Source organism: Chiloscyllium punctatum, chromosome 18 (genome assembly GCF_047496795.1).
Source record: "Chiloscyllium punctatum isolate Juve2018m chromosome 18, sChiPun1.3, whole genome shotgun sequence".
Taxonomy (NCBI): domain Eukaryota; kingdom Metazoa; phylum Chordata; class Chondrichthyes; order Orectolobiformes; family Hemiscylliidae; genus Chiloscyllium; species Chiloscyllium punctatum.
The window spans coordinates 96,452,578-96,476,224 of record NC_092756.1 but is presented as its reverse complement, the minus strand read 5'-3'; the positions used below and the strand labels follow the sequence as shown (position 1 = coordinate 96,476,224).

At 44.1% G+C, this 23,647-nt stretch overlaps 1 protein-coding gene and 1 long non-coding RNA gene across 4 annotated transcripts in view; one reads left to right on the top strand and one right to left on the bottom strand.

The window, feature by feature from the left end:
* fuz (fuzzy planar cell polarity protein) overlaps positions 1 to 23,647 on the bottom strand; it is a 35,076-nt gene that overhangs the window by 8,744 nt on the left and 2,685 nt on the right. For 2 of the 3 annotated variants that reach the window (XM_072588853.1, XM_072588854.1), the window contains 9 exons: positions 22,757 to 22,878; positions 20,435 to 20,519; positions 17,681 to 17,749; positions 16,813 to 16,917; positions 14,543 to 14,746; positions 7,371 to 7,466; positions 6,625 to 6,731; positions 1,894 to 1,973; positions 906 to 1,007 (listed from right to left, as the gene is read on the bottom strand). In XM_072588853.1, the coding sequence (XP_072444954.1) occupies positions 906 to 1,007; positions 1,894 to 1,973; positions 6,625 to 6,731; positions 7,371 to 7,466; positions 14,543 to 14,746; positions 16,813 to 16,917; positions 17,681 to 17,749; positions 20,435 to 20,519; positions 22,757 to 22,878 (970 nt within the window). The other variant, XM_072588855.1, reaches the window with a different exon arrangement.
* LOC140489370 (uncharacterized) lies at positions 5,681 to 22,794 on the top strand. Its single transcript, XR_011963125.1, has 3 exons — positions 5,681 to 6,073; positions 7,008 to 7,105; positions 22,727 to 22,794. It is a non-coding gene; the product is annotated as an uncharacterized lncRNA (long non-coding RNA).

Genomic DNA, 23,647 nt, shown 5'->3' with positions numbered 1-23,647 from the left:
TTAAAACAATTAGCTTATCTGATTCTGTGCTGTGAACTTCGTCCAACAGTTCCTCCAAGATTAGTTGTGAATTTCACTGTTTGTTAATTTTCCCAGATGCATTCCGATGTCCAGAGATACACAAATTCAAACAGCAAAGGCGGTAACTGTGCAGGTTCTCTCTCTCTCCTGCACTGTCCTCACCATTTTAAATTGCTGTTGTTTTGACTTTTTTTTTTCCAAAGTTCCAAAACAATGTAACAGCATATGAAACAGTAATTGCTGCTCCTGGAATTTGAGGAAATCACCTCCAACTCCTAAAATATCTCAAAAAAAAAAGGAGCAGCTCTTACAGCCATAAATTTTTCCCGTCCTCTATCTTGGATTACCCAGAATCCTTCCAATGTACTGTTTTATTATTCATTCAAGGAAGGTGGTCCTAACTGGAAAGGCCAGCATTTATTGCCCATGCTTAACAATATAGATCGAGGAATACCATTCTTCATCAAGGGGGTAAGGCGAGAAAAGTGACCATCATAACTTACCGCAACAGAAACTGCTGGAGAAACTCTACTTTCTACTAGATGCTGTCAGACCTGCTGAGTTAATGTTTCAAGTCCAATGACTGTTCATCAGTTCAAGCAGTTCTGATGAAGAGTCACCAGACTCAAAACATTAACTCTGCTTTCTTCCCAAAGATTCTGCTGCTGAGTTTCTCCAGCAATTTCTGTTTTTGTTGCAGATCGTCAGCAATCACTGCTCTTTGTTTCATTTATTATAATTTACCATAGTTTGATTGGGGATGAAACCACACTCCAGCCAATTGAGCTATCAGACCCCTACAGGATACCATACTTTTTGGGAGTGAGGGTGCAGTGGGATAGAAAGAGTCCATTCGTGAATGAATTTTAATTACTTTCACCTACCAGATGAATCTTCACTTGAATCTGCTGGAAAGTACGAGGAGACAGCCAGGGTGTAAAATAGTCGCAAAATGGACCTGCGCCTCTCGGGAGGGACTGCTGCTCCTGTGACAGTTTCAGTAGAATAAGAATCACAATTAGCACCTTTCCTGGCATGTGGTGAGACAGAAGCCCTTGCACATTGTGCTCGCTGTTCAAACAGCTTAGTGAGAGGGGGATTGGGTGGGAGGAGGAGTGGTATAGCGAGCACCCCAAAAGGCAAACCACCAGCAACAACTGCAAAGTGTGATAAGACTCAAGACTGAAGACTCCGGGATTTTCTGGCACTGAAAGGGATCTTCAGTTCCAGTGCAGTCAGCATCACAGATTCATATCCATATTCATAATAAAGATATAACTGGTGGCATGTGATCAGTAAAGTGATAATGAGCAGATAATTGGTTTTCTCTGATGTTGACAGACAGATGTTGGTCAGGGCACCAGGGAGAAAACACTCTTCTTCGGAATGGGATCTCTGACATCCTCCTGAACATGAGCCCTGGGCCTTGGTTTAAGATCTCCTCCAAAGGACAGCAACTGAGACAGTACAAAGCTCCGTTGGTACTGCACTGAAGTGACAGTTTTGGTTTTTGATGTTCAAGTCCTGCTTATACCTGGGACTTGGCAACAACAGTGCTATCCACCATGCATTCACACCAAGGCAGCAGTTCAGTTGTTTATAACACACACACACAAAGTGGGCTACACCACCAGAGCTTCATCCAGAGGCTCACTGAAGATGTTACCTAATATGGTGATGAAACGTCTGAAAACAAACCTTCCAGCTCAGCAAGCAAACCTACATCCTGAGCTACAAATCTTCTCAAAACTCGTTAACTAGGTAGGATCACCTTCATTACAATGAGAGTAAGACAAATTAATGCCTCATTGTACAACCATTAGCACACTGCCAATGTTAACAGCGAGGGAATTTTGTTTGCCACGTGCTTACCTTGCTGTTGACTGTGTTCAATCGTATGAGGCTGCAGAGTGAACAAATTCTTGTTCTGTTCTCTGTTTACCAACAGAAGGCTGGAAAAATACAAAACATGAGAAAGTAACAGCCAAAGTGAAACGGCTGACTTGGGATAAATGTTAATCAGCTTGTCAAGGATTGCTAGATATTGCTTGGGCTGGTCTTTTGATAAACAATTAGCAACCCTCAGTCCCCGAGCCTGGTTAAATCACACATTCAGCAGATAACTTTAAAAAACACAAACTCTGCCACCCCCGATGGGGGAGGGGGCACAAGATTCAAATACCAGATAGAGTCATACAGCACAGAAACAGATCCTTCTGTCCAACTTGTCTGCCCCAACCAGACAACCCAATCTGACCTAGCCCCATCTGCCAGCAATTGGCCCACATCCCTCTAAATCTTTCCGATTTGTTTATCTATCCAGATGCTTTTTAAATGGTGTAATTGTGCCAGCTTATGATTGGCAATATTTACAATCCAGATCAGAATTCAGTTTCTCAGCTTGGATCGACATAGTTAAGGTTTTTAAAAATGTGTTCATGGGATGTGGACCTTGCTGGCTATGCTGGTCCTTACTGCCCTGGAGAAGTTGGCAGTACACTACCTTCTCCATTCCACTGCAGGCCATGGAGTGTAAGAACATCCATGGTGCTCTTCAACGATACCGGGTGATCTATCCAGTTCTTTTCTTCTCTTTAAACTTTGTAGTGGTTTTGATACAAATGAGTGACTTGCTAGGCCCTTTCAAAGGGCAGATCTTCAAGATATTAACAGGAAAAGGCAGGATAGATGAAGATAAAGTATTTATGTTAGTTGGGGATTTTAGAACTAGTGGGATAGTCTGAGAATGAGGGCCAGACCATTTAGGCAAGATGTTAGGAAGCACTTCTGCACACAAAGTATGGTAGAAGTTTGGAACTCTCTTCCTCAACAGCAGTGGATGCCGGATTAGTGTTAATTTTAAATCCAAAATAATTTTTTTTAAGCAAAGATATTATGTCATCAAATGGGCCAATGGGGTGAAGAGTGGCAGATGGAGTTTAATTTGGAAAAATGTGAGGTATTACATTTTGATAAAGTGCACAAGGGCAGTAGTTAATGGTAGCACCCTGGGTAGTGTTATAGAACAGAGATACCCAGGTGTTCAGGTACATAGCTCTTTGAAAGTTACATCACAGGTAGACAGGGTGGTTTCAAAGGTATTTCGCACACTTGCCTTCATTGCTCAAACCTTTGAGGGTAAGAGTTGGGACGTTATGTTGAGGTTGTACAGGACATTGGTGCGGCTACTTTTGGAATACTGTTTGCAGTTCTGGTTGCCCTACTATAGGAAGGATATTATTAAATTGGAGTGTGTTCAGAAAAGATTTACTAGGATGTTGCTGGGATTGGAGGATTTGAGTTATAAGGAGAGACTGGATAGGTTGGGATTTTTTTTCACTGGAGCATCAGAGACTTATAGAGGTTTATAAAATCATGAGGGGCATACATAAGGTTAATAGCAAAGGTCTTTTCCCTAGGATTGGGAAGTTCAAAACTAGAGGGCATATTTTTAAGGTGAGAGGAGGAAGATTTAAAAAGGGACTTGAGGAGCAACCTTTTTCAAACAGAGGGTGGTTCGTACGTGGAATGAACTGCCAGAGGAAGTGGTAGAGGCAAGTACAGTTACATTTAAAAGGCATTCGGAGCAGGTACATGAATAAGAAATGGTTGAAGAGATATGGGCCAAACACAGGCAAATGAGACTAGTTTAGTTTGGGAAACTTGGTTGGCGTGGACAAGTTGGACTGAAGAGTCTACTTCCATGCTCTGTGATTATGACTCTATATGGGCCAACAGATTAGTCATGATCTCACTGAATGACAGAACTGGCTGAAAGGCCTACTCCTATTCCTATAAATCGCAGCCACATTGCTGTGAAATTGATATCACTAGTAGATGACAGTTTCTTCTCTGGGACATTTGTGAACCAGATATGCTTTTACAACAATGGTTACATAGTCACCATTAGGTTAGTTTTTAATTCCCGGTTTTATTAGTTTCCGAGTGCATCCAACTCCATTATTTATTTTGAACGGGAATCATATGATCAAAGTTCCTCCTTTGTTCATTTGAACCAGACAGAATCCTCTTTCAATCACTTGCCCCCAGCAGCAAACACAAAATCCAAGACAGACAATGAAGCACTTTAAAGTGAAATCACTATTACAAAAAACAGGCTGCCAAAGTGAGATTAATCTGATAATTTTATCTGATGACTGAGGATCAAACATCAACTAGGGGAGGGGGTGGGGGGGCGGGGGTGGTGATAGTCACCAGCTTTTCTTTTGGGTTATGCCACAAAATCTTTTACATTTACCCGAGAGTGCAGATGGAGTCTCAGTATAATATCTCCCCTGAAAGGTGGTACCTCTGACAGTGCAACAGATTCTCAGCGCCAGGCCAAGCGTCAGTCTATTTATTTGTGTCTGAGTCTCCAGAGTGGAATTGGAATTGGAACTCATAACCTCTTAATTCAGAGAGAGAGAGAGAGAGAGAGAGAGAGAGAGAGAGAGAAACCCCCACCCCTACCCCCGAGAGCTACAACTGATCTGAATCAGAAATTGATAGAACCAGACAGCATTTCTTATCATGACACAGATACATTACCTTCCTCAGTTATCTGATTTTAAAGGCATTCAACATAGACAAATCTGTTGTTAAATTACATCTTCTCTCGTGGGTTGAAGCATTTTTGTGAAAAATACACATGCTTACACAGCATTTTGTTTGAAGCAAAATGGGGTACCGTGCAATGAATAATAAACAGGCTGCTTTTATCCTGGCTTGGACGGAGTGTGATTGAAGAGGTTGGAAACTTACTAATACATTTTGGTGGATGGCCAATGGTGGGGGAAAAAAGGAAAGGGAGGGGAGAGGGGGAGGGAGGGGAGAGATAAGGGAAGGAGGGGGAGAGCGAGCGAGCGAGAGAGAGAGAGAGAGATGGGAGAAAGGGTGTTGGGGGGGGGGGGGAGAAGAGGAGAGAACAATACAGGGAGAGGGGGAAATAAAAAGGGGGAGAGGGAGAATAAAGGTAGGGAAGGGAGTATGAAGTGGGGGTAAGAGAGGGAACAAAGTGAGGGGAGAGGGGGAAACAGAGGACGGGGAACCAAGGAAGGGGAGGAACTGGGGGGGGGGGGGGAAATTGGGGAGAGAACGAGGGGGAGGAACAAAGGGGGCAGGGGGAACAAACTGGGGGGGAACGGAGTACGAGTGGGGATGGGGAATGAGAGGGAACTAAGGAGGGGTGGGGGGAATGAAGGGGAGAGAGGAGGGGCGAAGTGGGAGCATGGGTGAAGGGGAGGGATGGGGGCCAAAGGGGAGGGATGGCGGGGGAGGGGGCAGGGATGGCGGACGTAGGGAAGGTTGGGGGAGCGAAGGGATGAAGTGGGGGGAGGGGCGAAGGGAGAGGAAGGCGCGAAGGGAGGGGAAGAGGGGGGGCGCGAAGGGAGGGGAAGGGGGGGCGCGAAGGGAGGGGCGCGAAGGGAGGGATGAACGAAGGGGAGGTGTGGATGAAGGCGGGGGTGGGGTTGAAGGGGGGGAGGGGCAAAGGGGAAATGGGTCGGGGGGGGACCCAAAGGGGTAGGGGGTTCAGGGAGGATGGGGGCAGAAGGGGATGGGGAGACAGCAGGGGAAGTGGGGGAAGTGGGGAGAGAGATGGGGAAGTTGGAGGAACATGGAAAGCGGGAGAAAGGAGGGGGAGAGAGGGAGGAAGGGCAGTGAGACAGGAACGGAGAAATCAATGAAGCTTTTTCTTGTCCCTTTCACGAAGCATGAAAACAGTTTAAGAGTTGGATGTTGATGCTTTGCAGAATTGTCACTTGTTGATGGAAGAAACACCTGGACGAATGAATGAACCCAACTTTCATGTTCATGGGTAAAGTTGCCACTGTCCTAGGGGACCATTAGAGAGAGACAAGTGGTAGTGGTTTAACGTGAAGGTCACCATGGATCGGGTGATGGACGGGTTGAGAAGGTGGGACCTTCGTGGTAACCTCTGCTGGTGTGGGAATTGAACCCATGCTATTGCTGTCACCACATTGCAAACCAGCCATCCATGCCATCTGACCCCTACTGTACTTATACTGGAGCTGAAATGGAAACTTCACTCAAGGTAAGTCGATAGAAGAATGTCAATGTGTGTGAAGGATGAAGACTGGACACAGCATTAATCGTGTGGAAGTTGTGGATTGCGAGCATTAAAACTTTGAAACAAAAACTCTGAACTAATCTTGAAAAGATGAAGGAAATCATTTAGAGAATCCATGACAAGTTAAAGTGTCTGTGACTTGTACAATGCCTGTGGACTGATGCACTGGTTTGATGTGCCATGTGGGCGGCACTGTTGGACAGTGGCTAGCACTGCTGCCTCACAGCGCCAGAGATCTGGGTTCAATTCCCGCCTCAGGTGACTGTCTGTGTGGAGTTTGCACATTCGCCCCGTGTCTGCGTGGGTTTCCTCCAGGTGCTCCAGTTTCCTCCCACAATCCAAAGATGTGCAGGTCAGGTGAATTAGCCATTCTAAATTGCCAATAGTGTTAGGTGAAGGGGTAAATGTAGGGGAATGTGTCTGGGTGGGTTGCGCTTCAGCGGGTCGGTGATGGACTTGTTGGGTCGAAGGGCCTGTTTCCACACTGTAAGTAATCTAATCTAATCTAAACTTACCCAAGGATGCTCCGGTGTAAAGGAATACCAGCCGAGAAGGAGCGTTGATGTACCCTGAGGCAGGTCTTTAAAGGTTCCAGTAGTGGGCTCCAGAATCTTTCAACTAACTGAAGGGAAAAAAGCAAATCCACATCTAATTATGAGAGTGCACTATTTAAAAAAACAAATAGAATAGGCATTCAACCTTCCAAACCTCCAAGCCCAAGGGACTAACTGTCTTTCCAATCAATCGCTCTCGATGCAATTCTAACAAAATAGCTGACAACGTTTGCAAATAGCTTAGCACCAAGAGGGACAGAATAAATTAAAGCTTATGTGCTGATGAATTGGAATCAGAGTACAGTCAGTGACAATCAATGTGACCACCTAACTTTATCACACAGCTCTGCTCCCTTGAGCTTTGAACAATCCAGAGTTAAATTTCAACCATGAGCTGGCCATGACAACATGGAGAGAGAGACTGGACGTCGGGAGGTGAAGGGTAAGTGAGACAATGGCAGTGAAACGACGATAGAATGAAGAGGGCAGAGACAGTTGGGAGAACTGGACAATATATGAAAGCTTTGCAGGAGCCCTATTATCTGATATCAGCTGGAACAAATGTATGGAGGAGTGTCGGCATAGGAGGAGGGGTGCTCCTTCCCTCCAGAACAGGCAAACCTTCTCACTGCCTTGTTCTAGACTCACTCTTAAAGTTGACACATGAACAGCATTAATGCAAAAGATGGGAAGCAAAGATAACTCACCTCAGTCTGAACTTGCTGCATGGATGGGGTTGGTCCACACAGCAGGCACACCTCTACTCCAGGGACCAGCTGAAAGGTCAATAGCCTGTGGGGTACCTGGAATAAGAGAGTCGAAGGTGAGATCTGTGTGTGTGGCTGTGTATGTGTTTTAACTGCATAATTCTGACCTCTAGAACACCAGCTCAATAATACCAGTGACCATCGCTGACTAACAAAGCAAAGTAGCAAACAGAAAATTCGTAGAATAACACAAAATTAATGAAAGCACACACCTGTCCCCAGTGGAGAGGGAAATTAAAGGTTCAGGTTAACAACTTTTCAACAGACATCACCTGACCTGATGAATACTACCAGTTGTTTGCATTTTGTTTTGTTTCAGATTTCCAGTACTTGTGGTATTCTGTTGGCTCTTTGGCAACTATTTTTATTTGAACTAAGTCAAAGGGAAGACCTATACTGACAATATGGTGAGAGAGGTTCTATAATTAGTTTCAGTTTCGAAACAAGTAGTACAAACACAGAAACATAAATGGGAGCAGATGTAGGCCATTCAGCCCCTTCAGCCTGCTTGCCCATTCAATAAGATCATGGCTAACATTTGGCTTCAGCTCCACTCCCCTCAATGATCAAAACTCTTTCCATCTCAGTCTTGAATGCATTCAATCACTGAACTTGAACAGCTCTCTGGGGTAGAGAATTTCAAAGTTAAAAACCCTCAGAATGAAAGCTTCATCCTCATCCCAGTTCGCAATGGTCAGGCCCTTTTGATTCCTAATTCTAAAATCTCCAAATAACAAAGCATCGACTTTGTTACATTCTCACAGAATTCTATAGACTTTAATGAGATTCATCTCTCAGTTTTCCAAGTTCTAGACAGGTCAGGCCTATACTATTCAATCAGCTCCTAGTGCCCTGTCTTGTGAGGTCAGATAGATGTTTGAGAACAACATTTCGGCTTCATGACAGATGCCTCCACTGTTAAGCAACCAGCTAGCATCTACCACTGAGGCTCTCCTCTGAAGGATACCCATTGAGGTGAAATGCTGGTGGGATGGTGATTAGTACAGACCTGGACGGCAACAAACGATAACACCTTTGTGATAGAACATCAGAAAAACTAAAGCACAATGTCAAATGATTAACCACGATTCTATCATCTGATAAAGCAAGTGAAGAGGAGCTTTGGAATGGTAGTGTCAGTGGCTCTAAGACAGGAGGTTCAAGTCCCACCTGCTCCAGAGGCATATCCGAACAATTGATTATAAATATACCATATAAACCATATCTTGCAAGGCATCTCCTCATTTAATAGAGATATTATAACATTGAAAACTGAGGTAACCCAGACTGGTTTTCATTGCTGAAAAGTTGGCAGTGCAAACAGATAGTGATTCAATCCCCTGTGAAACAGAACGAAAACGAAAACTCCTCATGAAAACTGAAAGCTTTTTGAAAGAATAAACGAATGTTAACAAGTAGAAGCTCGTCTTAATTTATGCCAACTGAGGTGAACTCAGCCAAGGGGCAAAAGGAGGCAAACGACAACTGATCATACAAGCTTAGCTAGTGTCTGGATGCCCAATTGCTATCAAATGATTCCTCATTGCAAAGTGAAAATGTATTTTACTTTTTAAGTTAATTTGTGGGTGACACTGACAAGGCTTGTTCCTCATGGTCCTGAGTTCAGTCAGCCTGTTAGCCTTCCACGTGGGGATGGCATATGACAATAGATTTCCTGGGAATATCACCATCTCCAACTCCCTTCCAAGTGCACACTGTCCTGAATTGGAAAATAATGGCTGCTCCTTCAGAATGGCTGGCTCAAAATCCTAGAACTTGTTCCTTAACATCACTACACGTGTACCCATCATGCACTCGCACCACATAGATGCAATGGTTCAAGAAAGTGGCTCACTGCCCCTTTCTGGAGGGCATCCAGTGACAGGAAATAAATGCCAGACTAGCCAGTGAAACCTGCATCCTGTGAAAGGATGAAAAAAATAATTTTGCAATGCAGGATTGTCGAATCCAATGTCATCCCATACAGAAAGAGCATCCTTTATGGTAAAAGATGCTGGCTGAAATATTATACAGGAATTATAAAATTATAAAAGGTTTTAGCAAATTGTACATCGCGCTGTAAGTAGCATTTCATTTAAACTTGTCACAGAGTTGAGCAAATTCCTCCAAAAACAAAGAGTGCTGGAGATCATTTAACTTGGGGCAGTGTTTATAGAGGAATAAGATGGTGTTATTTTCTGGGTCTGTAGATTGTGAAGGAGCAAAAATGGCCTTTAGTACAGTGATATGTGCTTCTTGTCAGATGTGGGAGTTTAAAGAGAGTTTAAGGGTTACTGTGGATTATATCTGCGATAAATGCTGTTGGTTGCAAATCTTATCAGATCGAATGGATTGATGGAGAGACAGTTAGAAGCGATGAGAAATTTGCAACAGCAACAGTATGTGATGGATGGCAGTTATAGGAAGGGGGGGGAATGTCTCAGACACAGTCATATAGATGGGTTAACTTCAGGAAAGGTAAGAGAGGTAGGCAGCTAGTGCAGGAGCCTTCTGTGGCTATACCCGTTTCAAATAAGTATGCTGTTGTGGAAAATGTAGGGGGTGATGGATTCTCAGGGGAACGTAGCACAAACAGCCAAGTTTCTGGTATTGAGGCTGGCTCGAATGCAATGAGGGGTACATCAGGTTCCAAGAGATCAATTGAGTTAGGGGACTCTCTAGTCTGAGGTACAGACAGATGTTCCTGTGGCCAGCAGCGAAAAATCAGAATCGCTTCCCTGGTGCCAGGACCAAGGATGTCTCAGAGAGGGTGCAGAATGTTCTCATGGGGGAGAGGGGCCAGCAAGAGGTCATTGTTCAGACTGGAACCAACGACATTGGAAGGGGAAAGGTTGAAATTCTGAAGGGAGATTACAGAGAGTTAGACAGGAATTTAAAAAGGAGGTCCTCAAGGATTGTAATATCTGGATTACTCCCAGTGCTACGAGCTAGTGAGGGCAGGAATAGGAGGATAGAGCAGATGAATGCATGGCTGAGGAGCTGGTGTATGGGAGAAGAATTCACATTTTTGGACCATTGGAATCTCTTTTGGGGTGGAAGTAACCTGTACAAGAAGGACAGTTTGCACCTAAATTGGAAGGGGACTAATATACTGGCAGGAAGATTTGCTAGAGCTGCTTGGGAGGATTTAAACTAGTAAGGTGGGGGGGGACCCAGGGAGATAGTGAGGAAAGAGATCAATCTGAGATTGGTACAGTTGAGAACAGAAGCAAGTCAAACAGTCAGGGCAGGCAGGGACAAGGTACGACTAATAAATTAAACTGCATTTATTTCAATGCAAGAGCCTAACAGGGAAGGCAGATGAACTCAGGGCATGGTTAGGAACATGGGACTGGGATATCATAGCAATTACAGAAACGTGACTCAAGGATGGGCAGGACTGGCAGCTTAATGTTCCAGGATACAAATGCTACAGGAAGAATAGAAAGGGAGGAAAAAGAGGAGGGTGATTGGCGTTTTTGATAAGGGATAGCATTACAGCTGTGCTGAGGGAGGATATTCCTGGAAATACATCCAGGGAAGTTACTTGTGTGGAACTGAGAAATAAAAAAAGGATGATCACCTTATTGGGATTATATTATAGACACCACAATCGTCAGAGGGAAATTGAGAAACAAACTTGTAAGGAGATCTCAGCTATCTGTAAGAATAATGGTAGGGATTTTAACTATGGTAGGAACTATGTTATGGTAGGGATTTTAACTTTCTGAACATAGACTGGGACTGCCACAGTGTTAAGGGTTTAGATGGAGAGGAATTTCTTAAGTGTGTACAAGAAAATTTTCTGATTCAGTATGTGGATGTACCTACAAGAGAAGATGCAAAACCTTACCTACTCTTGGGAAATAAGGCAGGCAGGTGACTGAGGTGTCAGTGGGGAAGCACTTTGAGGCCAGCGACCATAATTTATTAGATTTAAAATAGTGATGGAAAAGGATAGACAGATCTAAAAGTTGAAGTTCTAAATTGGAGAAAGGCCAATTTTGACTGTATTAGGCAAGAACTTTCAAAAGCAGAGTGGGGACAGATGTTTGCAGGTAAAGAAACGGCTGAAAAATGGGAAGCCTTCAGAAATGAGATGACAAGAATTCAGAGAAAGTATATTCCTGTCAGGGTAAAAGGAAAGACTGGTAGGTATAGGATAGGGAATGCTGGATGACTAAAGAAATTGAGGGTTTAGTTAAGAAAAAGAAGGAAGCGTATGTGAGGTATAGACAGGATAGATCAAGTGAATCCTTAGAAGAGTATAAAGGAAGTAGGAGGGAAATCAGGACGGCAAAAAAGGGACATGAAACAGCTTTGACAAATAGAGTTAAGGAGAATCCAAAGGGTTTTTACAAATGCATTAAGGACAAAAGAGTAACTGGGGAGAGAATAGGGCCTGTCAAAGATCAGCAAGGCGGCCTTTGTGTGGTGTTGCAGAAAATGGGGGAGATACTAAACAAGTATTTTGCATCTGTATTTACTGTGGAAAAGGATATGGAAGATATAGGAAGTTATGAAATAGATGGTGACATCTTGCAAAATATCCACATTACAGAGGAGGAAGTGTTGGATGTCTTGAAACGCATAAAGGTGAATAAATCCCCAGGGTAGGCAAGAACTTTCGAAAGCTGATTGGAGATAGATGTTCACAGGTAAAGGGATGGCTGGAAAATGGGAAGCCTTCAGAAATGAGATAATGAGAATTCAGAGAAAGTATATTCCTGTCAGGGTGGTAGGTATAGGATAGGGAATGCTGGACGACTAAAGAAATTGAGGGTTGGGTTAAGAAAAAGAAGGAAGCATATGTCAGGTATAGACAGGGTAGATCGAGTGAATCCTTAGAAGAGTATAAAGGAAGTAGGAGTATACTTAAGAGGGAAATCAGGAGGGCAAAAAAGGGACATGAGGTAGATTTGGAAAATAGAGTTAAGGAGAATCCAAAGGGTTTTTACAAATACATTAAAGGACAAAAGAGTAACTAGGGAGACAATAGGGCCCGTCAAAGACCAGCAAGGCGGCCTTTGTGTGGAGCCACAGAAAATGGGAGAGATACTAACTGAGTATTTTGCATCAGTCTTTACTGTGGAAAAGGATATAGACTGTAGGGAAATAGATGGTGACATCTTGCAAAATGTCTATATTACAAAGGAGGAAGCGCTGGATGTCTTGAAACGCATAAAAGTGGATGAATCCCCAGGACCTGATCAGGTGTATCCTAGAACTTTGTGAGAAGCTAGAGAAGTGATTGCTGGACCTCTTACTGAGATATTTGTATCATCGATAGTCACAGGTGAGATGCCAGAAGACTGGAGGTTGGCTAATGTGGTGCCACTGTTTAAGAAGGGTGGTAAGGACAAGCCAGGGAACTATAGACCAGTGAGCCTGACGTAGGTGGTGGGCAGATTGTTGGAGGGAATCCTGAGGGACAGGATGTACATGTATTTGGAAAGGCAAGGACTGATTAGGGATAGTCAACATGGCTTTGTGCGTGGGAAATCATGTCTCACAAACTTGATTGAGTTTTTTTGAAGAAGTAACAAAGAGGATTGATGGTGGCAGAGTGGTAGATGTGATCTTTATGGACTTCAGTAAGGCATTCGACAAGGTTGCCCATGGGAGACCAATTAGCAAGGTTAGATTTCATGGAATACAGGGAGAACTGGCCATTTGGATACAGAATTGGCTCAAAAGTAGAAGGCAGAGGGTGGTGGTGGAGGGTTGTTTTTCAGACTGGAGGACTGTGACCAGTGGAATGCCACAAGGATTGGTGCTGGGTCGTCTATTTTTTGTCATTTACATAAATGATTTGGATGCGAGCATAAGAGGTACAGTGAGTAAATTCACAGATGACACCAAAATTGGAGGTGTAGTGGACAGCGAAGAAGGTTACCTCAGATTACAACAGGATCTTGATCAGATGGGCCAATGGGCTGAGAAGTGGCAGATGGAATTTAATTCAGATAAATGTGAGGTGCGCATTTTGGGAAAGCAAATCTTAGCAGGACTTATACACTGAATGATAAGGTCCTCAGAAGTATTGCTGAACAAAGACACCTTGGAATGCAGGTTCATAGCTCCTTGAAAGTGGAGTCGCAGGTCGATAGGATAGTGAAGAAGGCCTTTGGTATGCTTTCTTTTATTGGTCAGAGTATTGAGTACAGGAGTTGGGAGGTCATGTTGCAGCTGTACAGGACATTGGTTAGGCCGCTATTGGAATATTGCGTGCAATTCTGGTTTCCTTCCTATCAGAAAGATGTTGTGAAACTTGAAAAGATTCAGAAAAGATTTACAAGGATGTTGCTAGGGTTGGAGGATTTGAGCTATAGGGAGAGGCTGAACAGGCTTGGGTTGTTTTCCCTGGAGTGTCGGATGCTGAGGGGTGACCTTATAGAGGTTTATAAAATTATGAGGGGCATGGATAGGATAAATAGACAAAGTCTTTTCCCTGGGTTTGGGGAGTCCAGAACTAAAGGGCATAGGTTTAGGCCGAGAGGGGAAAGATATAAAAGGGACCGAAGGGGCAACATTTTCATGCAGAGGGTGGTATGTGTATGGAATGAGCTGCCAGAGGAAGTGGTGGAGACTGGTACAATTGCAACATTTAAAAGGCATCTGGATGAGTATATGAATAGGAAGGTTTTGGAGGGGTATGGGCCGGGTGCTGGCAGGTGGGACTAGATTGGGTTGGGATATCTGGTTGGCATGGACGGGTTGAACCAAAGGGTCTGTTTCCATGCTGTACATCTCTATGATTCTATCACAGCGGGTCAGGCAGCAGCCATGGAGAGCAAGCAAGCTAATGTTTCAAGTCTAGATGCCTCTTCATCAGAGCTTGCTATCTCTCCATGGACACTGTCTGAGCTGCTGCGATCTCCACCACTGTTTGTTTTTGGTACAGATTCCAGCATCTGCAGTAATCTGCTCCTATGTTGAGCAAATTCCACTGCCTGTTGTCAAAACCTAGCTCTATTTATTGCAATAGGAAATGTTGACATACCAATTTGCAATAGAGCACATTGACAGTAAAATGTTACAAAATGCTGGGACAACTGAAGTAAAGTTTCATGGGCAGAGAGTACCAACCCAACACGCAGTTGGTTACTTACCGTAGGGCTGCCGTGAGGCAGGTAGATGGGGTAGTCACGTGACGTGCTGGGTGCCAGGGATCCCACCAGCCATGCCAACAGCATGATCTCCTGTGCTGCGAGCCGCCACCACTTCTCTGTTGCCACTACGACCTTGTCCATGACTATAAGGCACCCAAAGTTACTCTCAGAGGCAGCAGCAGCAACAAATACATCCAACGCCTCCTGAAGCAGATCAGAGGCAAGAAGTGTTTTGATATTTAGAACAATGCAGTGTTTGGAGAAACACTAAAAGGATTAATGGCCACCTCTATGCCACAGTCCACAGCACAAAGATGTAGCTGAGCTGAGGGTGCAGGCTATATTTTTTCACTTTTCATTGTGGAGACCTGGTAAATTGCAATTCAGGTCACACTGAGCAGAAGACATTCCTTTGACACCTGTAAGGAACTAGAGAAACTTGGGTCTCAACTCAGTTTTCTGGCAGGTTTGCCTTCCATTACCCTGGCTCCCATTAAGCATTAACTTCCATTTCACCCAGACAAGGAATGACACATTGAGGAATATTCTTCTCAACCTGCAGTTAAAGGACATTGCTTGATGGATTCAGTTCAGAGGGAAGTATTTACTCCTCACTTCACTCTGCCCGAGCAGTTGTTTTTCAATGTTGACACTACTGACTAGGCCAGCATTTACTGCAGTGCATTCCAGATCCCAACACCACCTGAGTGAAAAAGTTTTTCGCTAAGTCCCCTCTAAACCTTCTGCCTTCCACTTTAAAACTTCACCTCTTGTTACTGACCATTCAACTAAGGGGAGCAGCTGTTTTCTATTCACTCTGTTCGTGCCTGTCATAATCTTATACATCTCAAAAGGGTCCCTCCTCCACCTTCTCTGCTCCAAAGACCACCGAAGCTAATCCAGCCTCTCTCTATAGCTGAAATTCTCCTTCCCAGGCAATATCCTGGTGAAAAAAATCAAATGAACTGCAGATGCTGGAAATCTGAAACAAAAACAGAAATTGCTGGAAAAATTCAGCAGGTGGAAAGAAGTCAGAGTTAACATTTCAGGTCCAGTGTCAAGATTAGAGTGGTGCTGGAAAAGCACAGCAGGTCAGGCAGCATCAGAAGAGCAGGAAAATCAACGTTTTGGGCAAAAGCATTTCCTGATGAAGGGCTTTTGCCCGAAACATCAATTTTCCTGCTCCTTAGATGCTGCATGACCTGCTGTGCTTTTCCAGCACCACTCTTAATCTTGGCTCTGATCTCCAGCATCTGCAGTACCCACTTTCGCCTATTTCAGGTCCAGTGACCCTTCTTCCTAGTGAATCTCCATTACACCATCTCCTGTGCAATCACATCCTTCCTGCAGTGCACAGACTAGAACACCACACAGTTCTCCAGCTATGACCTGCCCAAAGTTCTGTACAGCTCCAACATGACCTCCCTGCTCTTATAATCTATGCCACGACTGATAAAGTCTTCCCATATGACTTTTTAACTACTCTATTAACCTGCCTCACTACCTTCAGGGATCTGTGATTAAGCATCCCAAGATCCCTCTGTTCCAGAGGTTCCTAGAATCCTGCCATTTAGGACTGTTTGTTCGGACAGCGCACTCCTGCAGTAGCTGAGCTGGGAGTAATTAAGGTTAGCAATAAGCCACAAAGAGCAGTCAATCAAGTCCACTCTCCACGTCATGGGGATACAGTGGCATAGTGATAACATCAGTGGGTCAGCAACCCAGACAATCAGACATGGATCATCTGGATACATGGGTTCAAATCCCAGCAGGGGACGCTGGTGGAATTTGCATTTAATGTGTAAAATCTGGAACTAAATATTAATCTCAGTGATCATAACCGTGAAACTATCAATTGTCATAAAAACCCATCTGCTTCAGTAATGTCCTTTAGGGAAGGACATCTGTCATCCTTACCTGAACAGATCTACATGTGACTCCAACCCCACAGTAATTGGGATGACTCAACTGCTTTCTCAAATGGCATAAGCAAGCTAGTGAGTTCAAAGGTGATTAGGAATGGGTAAAAAATGTATTTGGACAAATGCCATGGAAGTTTTTTGTTTTAAATGAGTTTCATCTGTGCTTCCACCTATACTCACTTCTTAAAAAGTGCTTTAAGAAATCCTGTGCAAATAATATTTGTTAGAAATTTGAATTATGCATGACCTTTTCAATCAGAATCATCAAGGTGATTCCCCATTCCCTGCCGTTTTGTCCTTCATGAAACGAGCAAGCACGGTCCGTAAGGCTCCCCTGCCATCACTGACCTGCAGTATGTCAGTGTGCGGAGACACCACACAATCCACACACTGGGTCAGGTCCCCCATCCAATCTGAGGCAGCCAGGAAACTGTCAATCAGCTTGTAGCAGGCCTAGGAAAACAGCAAGAGAATTCTCAGCTCAAATGCATAACAAGAGGAACCCAACCAAAATAGTTATCACCAACATGAGCAAGGATACCAATAACGTATAACCAAACATCACAGGAATCAAGTATCAGAAGTATTAAGTTTAAACTACACTCCCTTCAGGTACTCTTCCTGACGGATCAATTAGCTTCCTTCAATTTACCCAGAAATAGTATTACAGTGATCTGACTGGACTGTCAGAACTACGTGGCCTATTACAACTTCAACTGGCAACTGAGAATCACGTACTGTTGGTGGGTTCCTGTGGAGGAGTGGTAGTGTGTCTACCTCTGATGGGACTCAACTCCCAAAAGCTCTAGTCGTGTCTCATAATATGTCTGAGCAAGTTGATTAGAAAATCTCTCTCATGCTCTTGATGTACCGCTAGTCATCCTCCTTCTCGGTGAGAGCCACTCAAGGATTGTGATCAGGAGCTGGAATCTTGGTCAACGCATAAGCAACAATGTGATAAATGACTAGTTTAGCAAGACTGGCTGAGGGGCAATAGTTTGTTAGGACATCAGGCAGAATCTCTTGCTCTGCCTTGAAAGAGTGTCATGGGATCCTCTACATCCACTCAGGATGGCATATGGATATGTAGTTTACCAGGAATATCAGTCTGCATTTTGCAGTCAGGTCTCTAAAGTAGGCTTTGTACCCACCACCTTCCAACTCCCATGGAAGTCTGGTTAAAAACCAAACAACATCATTCCACAGTCTCACTCACCCGCAGTTCCCGCTTCATTCGCTCCACGTTTTTAAGGTTCACCAGATCATCCAAACCAATCACCAGCACCTTCCAAAATCAGAAACAAAAGTTAAGTTCTACCAAAGCCAGTAACAGATTCCAGTCTGGCAGGGATTCTCGGTATAAATACTGCTGAGACTGGAGAATAACGAGTAACTCGTCTTTTGACTCCCCAAAGCCTGTCTACCATTTACAGGCATATGTCAGGAATGTGGTGAAATACTCCCCACTTGCCTGGATGGGTGCAGCTCCAATAATACTCAAGAAGCTTGGCACCATACAGGACAAAGCTGACTGCTTGATTAGCAGCACCTCCACCACTTTAACATACATTCTTCCCTCCACCACCAAACATACAGCAGCATTGAGTGCCAACTACAAGATATACTGCAACCTGGCGACCTCGATTATCTAGAAGGACAAGGCCAGCAAGTGAAAGGGGTCACCACTACCTGCAAGTTACCCTCCAAGTCAAACACCATCTTGATTTGGAAATATATTGCCGTTCCTTCAGTATGTTAGGTCAAAATTGCAGGACGATGCAAGGCTGAGGTAAGCAGGTTTTTATTCAGTAAGGGAATCGAGGGAAAAAGCAGGAGATGGAATTGTGAATGCTCAGATCAGCCATGATTATACTGAATGCAGACGCAGACTCAGTTGCCTGAATGGCTTGCTTTTGCTCTTACTAATTATGATTATGGTCTAATTTCCTCTAGAACAGCACATAATGGATTTAAAGTGACAGCTCATCATTACCTTCACCAAGGCAACAAGAAATAGAATCACATATTCACAGAATTTCTACAGTGCAGAAACAGGCCATTTGGCCCATCCAGTCTGCACCAATCCTCCCACCCCAAAAGAACATCCCACCCAGAGCAACCAACACTCCCCACCCCATCCCCGTACCCAACATGGATTTTTCCAATGTGGCTAACCCCCACCTAACCCGCACACTCCCGGACACTACAGGGCAATTTTCTTTTTGCATAGCCAATCCACTTAACCTCCTCATCTTTTGACTACAGGAGGAAACTGATGCAGACAGGGGGAGACCATGCAAACCCAAGTAGACAGTCACCTGAGGGTGGAATCGAACCCCAGTACGTGGTGCTGTGAGGCCACCAATTGTGCCACCATGTTGCCTAAAACATTCTGCAGGAGGAGGGGTTCACTGCCAATTTCTGGATAGTTTACACTAAAACTTGGCAACTAATAGTTCTCTGGCACATCATAACATCTCTACCTGAGTCCACTTGCCAACCCCAATCGGCACCTTCCTGTCATGCAGCATGAATTCTTGTTCCTTCTTGATTTGGTATTCTTGCATTTGTCCTGATGAGTGCAAGTTGCTTTCTCAGCAACACTTGGATTCTGTTCTGCCAAGCAACCATTTAGATTAGAAGAAAACCAGAAAATGTTCCAAGCGCTCAGCTGGTCTGAAAGCATCTTTGTAGAGGAGTTAATGTTCAAGATCAATGACCTATAAGTAGAACTCTTCTGTGCAGGGATTTTGATCCAAAGCTTTCCATTTTGTTCTGTTCTCTGAAGATACTGCTTCAACAGTTGAATATTTCAGGTATTTTTAAATTTATTTTCAGATTTACACTCAGGTTGTAAGTTTGCTCACGAGCTGGGAGATTTGCTCTCATGCCCAGTGAGAAAACTTACAACCTGATCCACAATCGGAGCTACAAACCTTCTCCAAAACGGCAATCAGACGTACAGTATTTGCAACATTTTGCTTTTTACCAGCTGCATTACACTGTGCCTCCACGTTGTGAAGCTGAACTAGGCTACAGAGATTGGGAGGCGTGTAGCCATGGAGGGATCCGAACACGAGCATGAGAAATTCTAAACATCAAAGGAAGAACTGGGCTCAGAAATACAGTTCTTATGCGACAATCACAGCAGTCACCCACACCTCATGCTGAGCAGCCCGTACGTCAAATGTTATTTTCAGTTCAGATTTGACCTTTTATGTGTGAGCATTGTTAGTGGCATGGATCAGACCACCCTCCATGTCCAACATCTGTTACTGGCATCAAAGAAGTTGCAGGTGATTGCCAGCAGGCTGCCTTTGGCCCAAATTTGGAACAAAGACCCAGCACCTTTCATAACCTCAGCATGTTCCAGAATGCTTTACAACCAATGCGGCAATTTTTAAGGGTGGCCACTGTCGGAACATGACAGCCAACTTGCACATAGCAAGCTCCCATGAACAACAATGCAAAATAAACTGGTTATATGCCCTTTCTGGGGACTGATTGAAGGTTAAATACTGGCCAAACTCCCCCTGTCTTTCTTCAAAATAATGTCAGTATTTACAAGTACTCTAGAAGGCCTACAAGGTTAAGGTTTCATCTGGAACTGCCCCAGACAACGCAGTAGGCCTCTCAGTACTCAGCCAGGAATTTTGTGTTGATATCTCCAGTGGTGCAGCTCTTGAAGCCACTACACTCTGATTTTGAAGTGACAGATTGAGCCACATATTGATAAGGACAGCAATAACAGTGCCATGCCTGCAGTGCCCCTATTTGCTGCACTGACCTCTCTTAGGCATCAGTGATAGCATCATTGACCGTAATAAAAAGCTGGGCAGCAGGACACAAACATCTGACAGGTCGAATAGATCAGAGGGCCTTTTCTTGACCCCTGTTGTCCATCACAGTCAATGTAGGTGTCTTTTTAAAACTCTGCCAATCCAAATAAGGCGTCGCCCTGTGGACTCACCATGGCACTGAAGACGTTGTCCAACAGGCGGCTAAGGTAAAGGTCACTTGCATCTTCCTCAGAGGCCATGGCGATGAGTGTGATGCTGCATAACCATGGAAACAAGCTGTTAGCACAATATGGACGATATGTCTGGCACATCTTTTGCGCAGCTATTTCTGGAGGGTTGGCTAACATGTCTCTCGAGCACAGACACTGAGCATTACGCAAACCAAAATATGTATTCATTTTAAAATAATTTTCTATATTCTTTAAATGTCATTGTTCTTCCCTTGCCTCCTGAAGACCACAGGCCATCTGCTCTTCAGTGCTTTGTCCAAGTTTCCAATCTTCACCCTGGATGCCAATGCCACGAATATCAGTGAGCTATTTTTGGGTCATCAACTCTTTGAGCTCAACTGACAGCTACATATTCCACATTAGGAAAAAACTGGCTAGTGGCTGGTAATGCCTGCTCTGGGAAAATATCACTGAATCCCTACCTTGTGGATAGAGGCCATTAGCCCATCAAGTCTGCACTGACCCTCTGAAGAGCGTTCCACCCAGACCCAGCTCCCCCCCAAACCCCATATTTACCATGGCTAACCCACCTAGCTTGCACACCCCTGAACACTGTGGGGCAATTTAGCTTTGTCGGCTATGCAGCACTGGGTTACAAAGAGCAGACAGCTTGTGCACTATTCAAGATTAATTTGTCATCGAGGTGGAGACAGTGGATTGAGTTGACACTCAGCAACCAAAGTGGCACGATGCCAGTGGACCCGGGTTCCATACCAGCGGGCTACTGTCCATAAGGAGCTTGCACATTCTCCCCATGTCTGTAGGGTTTTTGGCCAGTTGCTCCTGCTTCCTCCCACAGTCCAAACATTTGTAGGTTAGGTAGATTGGCCATGGTAATATGTAGAGTTCGGGGGATAAGGTATGGTGCTGGGGCTGTGTTGGATGCTCTTCGGAGTGTCTGTGTGAACTCAATGCGATGAATGAGCTCTTTCCACACTGTAGGGATTCTATGATAATTCCCTCCTACAACAGAGCTGTGGGTGTCCAGACACGAACTGGAGTGGTTCAAGGTGGAAGCTCACCACCATCCTCTCAAGGGCAATTTGAGATGGACAATAAACGTTGGCCCAGCCAGCGATGCCCACATCTGTTAAATTAATTTTTTAAAGTGAAGGTCGACATAGAGGCAAATTGCTGTTACTGTTATTAGAAAGCAGGATCATTCTGGGCACTACTCAAGCATATCCAAGGAACAAGAAAACCTATAACAGCTGATGGCTAAATTTGACTGTAAATTGTTTCAATGATGCACAAAGGGGTAAACAGGAAAATCTCATCCCTGGTCTGGAGGCTTCACATCCCTTTAATGGATGGGTTGGACTTTTTAAGATGGGGTCCTGTAGCAGGAAACATTTCCTTTTCTAAACAAAAAAAAAACCCAAAGACTGCATATACTGGAAACCAGAAACAGAATCAGAAATTGCTGTAAAAACACAACAGGTCTGGCAGCATCTGTGGAGAGGAAGCAGAGTTAGTGTTTTGTGTCTAGTTACGCATCTTCAGAACCTTTTCTTTACACCCTTCAAAAAATGTCCAGGGAACACAACAGGAAAAATATGAAGAATGTAATTGGAACCACAGAATGTTTACAGCACACAATGAGGCTAATTGGCTGTGTGTGTGTGTGTGTGTGTGTGTGTGTGTGTGTGTGTGTGTATGTGTGTGTGTGTCTGTGTATACCAGCTCTCTGCTCAAGCAACCCTCGACACACACCAATTTTCATGTTGTCCAGCAAGTTTTCATATCTGATAATTGCCCAATTCTCTTTTGAAAGCCATGATTGCATCTGCCTCCATCACATTCCAGATCTTAACCACTCGCTGCACTCTCCCCCCCGCCATGTCACAATACTTTTTTCACAATTCACTTTAAATCTCTCTCTTTCTTTCAATGGGAATGGTCTCTCCCCATTTACGCCATCCAGAACCTTCATGATTTGAAAAACGTCCAACACATCTGCTCTCAACCTTCTCTTGTCCTATTATTCTGGGCTACAGAGCAGCTCCTTTCACATTATGAAAGGTTTATGAGGAAACTTGCGTGGTCTTGTGGTACAGTGGCCATGTCCCTACCTCTGGGTCAGAAGACTTGTCTCAAGTCCCACCTGCCCAGAAGGTGAATTGGAACATGTCTGAACAGGTCAGTGAACATAATTAAGAGGAAATTGGTCATCAGCTTTTGTTTTAAATTCATTTTAAATGTAATCTTTCATTGCATTTGTGTCTCTCACAGAGCAAAACCTGGACCTTTATTCTGCCTTACCTGTCGTGGAAAACTCTCCAGCAGACCCTGGTGTTGTCAGTAGAGGTGCTGGTAAGAAAAATATCCTGGTTACTCCCAAACATATGCACTCCATTGAGAGAGCCGATTACTGAGAAAGGAAGCTGCAAAATAAAAGAGACTTACTGGAATGTAGAAAATCCATTCAGGCCTTTAAAGCTTTTCCTACCAATCTGACCCTCGTGTTTAAAATCACTGAAAGGTTTGATGGAATTGATAAGACCACACGATGTCAGAGTAGAAGTTGGTCATTCAACCTATTCTCTACCATTTACTGAGATCATGGCTGATTTGATCATCCTTAACTCCAATTTCTGCTCCCCCATAATCCTCTTCTTAATGATTAGAAGTCTGCCTGTCTCAGCCTTGAATATATTTAATGACCCAGCCTAGACAGCCCTGTGCAGTAAAGAATTCCAGATTCACCATCCTCAGAAGAAATTCCTCCTCATCTCTGTCTGAAACAGGTGACTCCCTACTTTAAGGTTATGCACTCTGGTCCTACACTCTCCCTTAAAGAGAAAGAACATTTCTCGAGAGATAAACTATTTTCTCTGCTGGGAGGTGCACCCTCAAAATTACAGCTCAGCCTGTCGGGGGTGACATCAGGAAGCTCTTCTTCACACAACACACGACTACAGCAAGTCTGAGGCTATTAACAATAGTCACAAGGCAGTGGTCTTTGAATATTTTTAAGACTAAGGTAAGACTAAGATTCTAGATAAGCAAGGGGACAGGTTAAAAAGTCATTCGTGGTATTGACGGGATTGAGGAGTAGTCGAGTCAGCCGTTATCTGAGTGAATGATAGGGCAGATTCAAGGAACTTACTCTTGCTGTTATATGTTTATATGCAAACTCTGCAGCAAAGATCT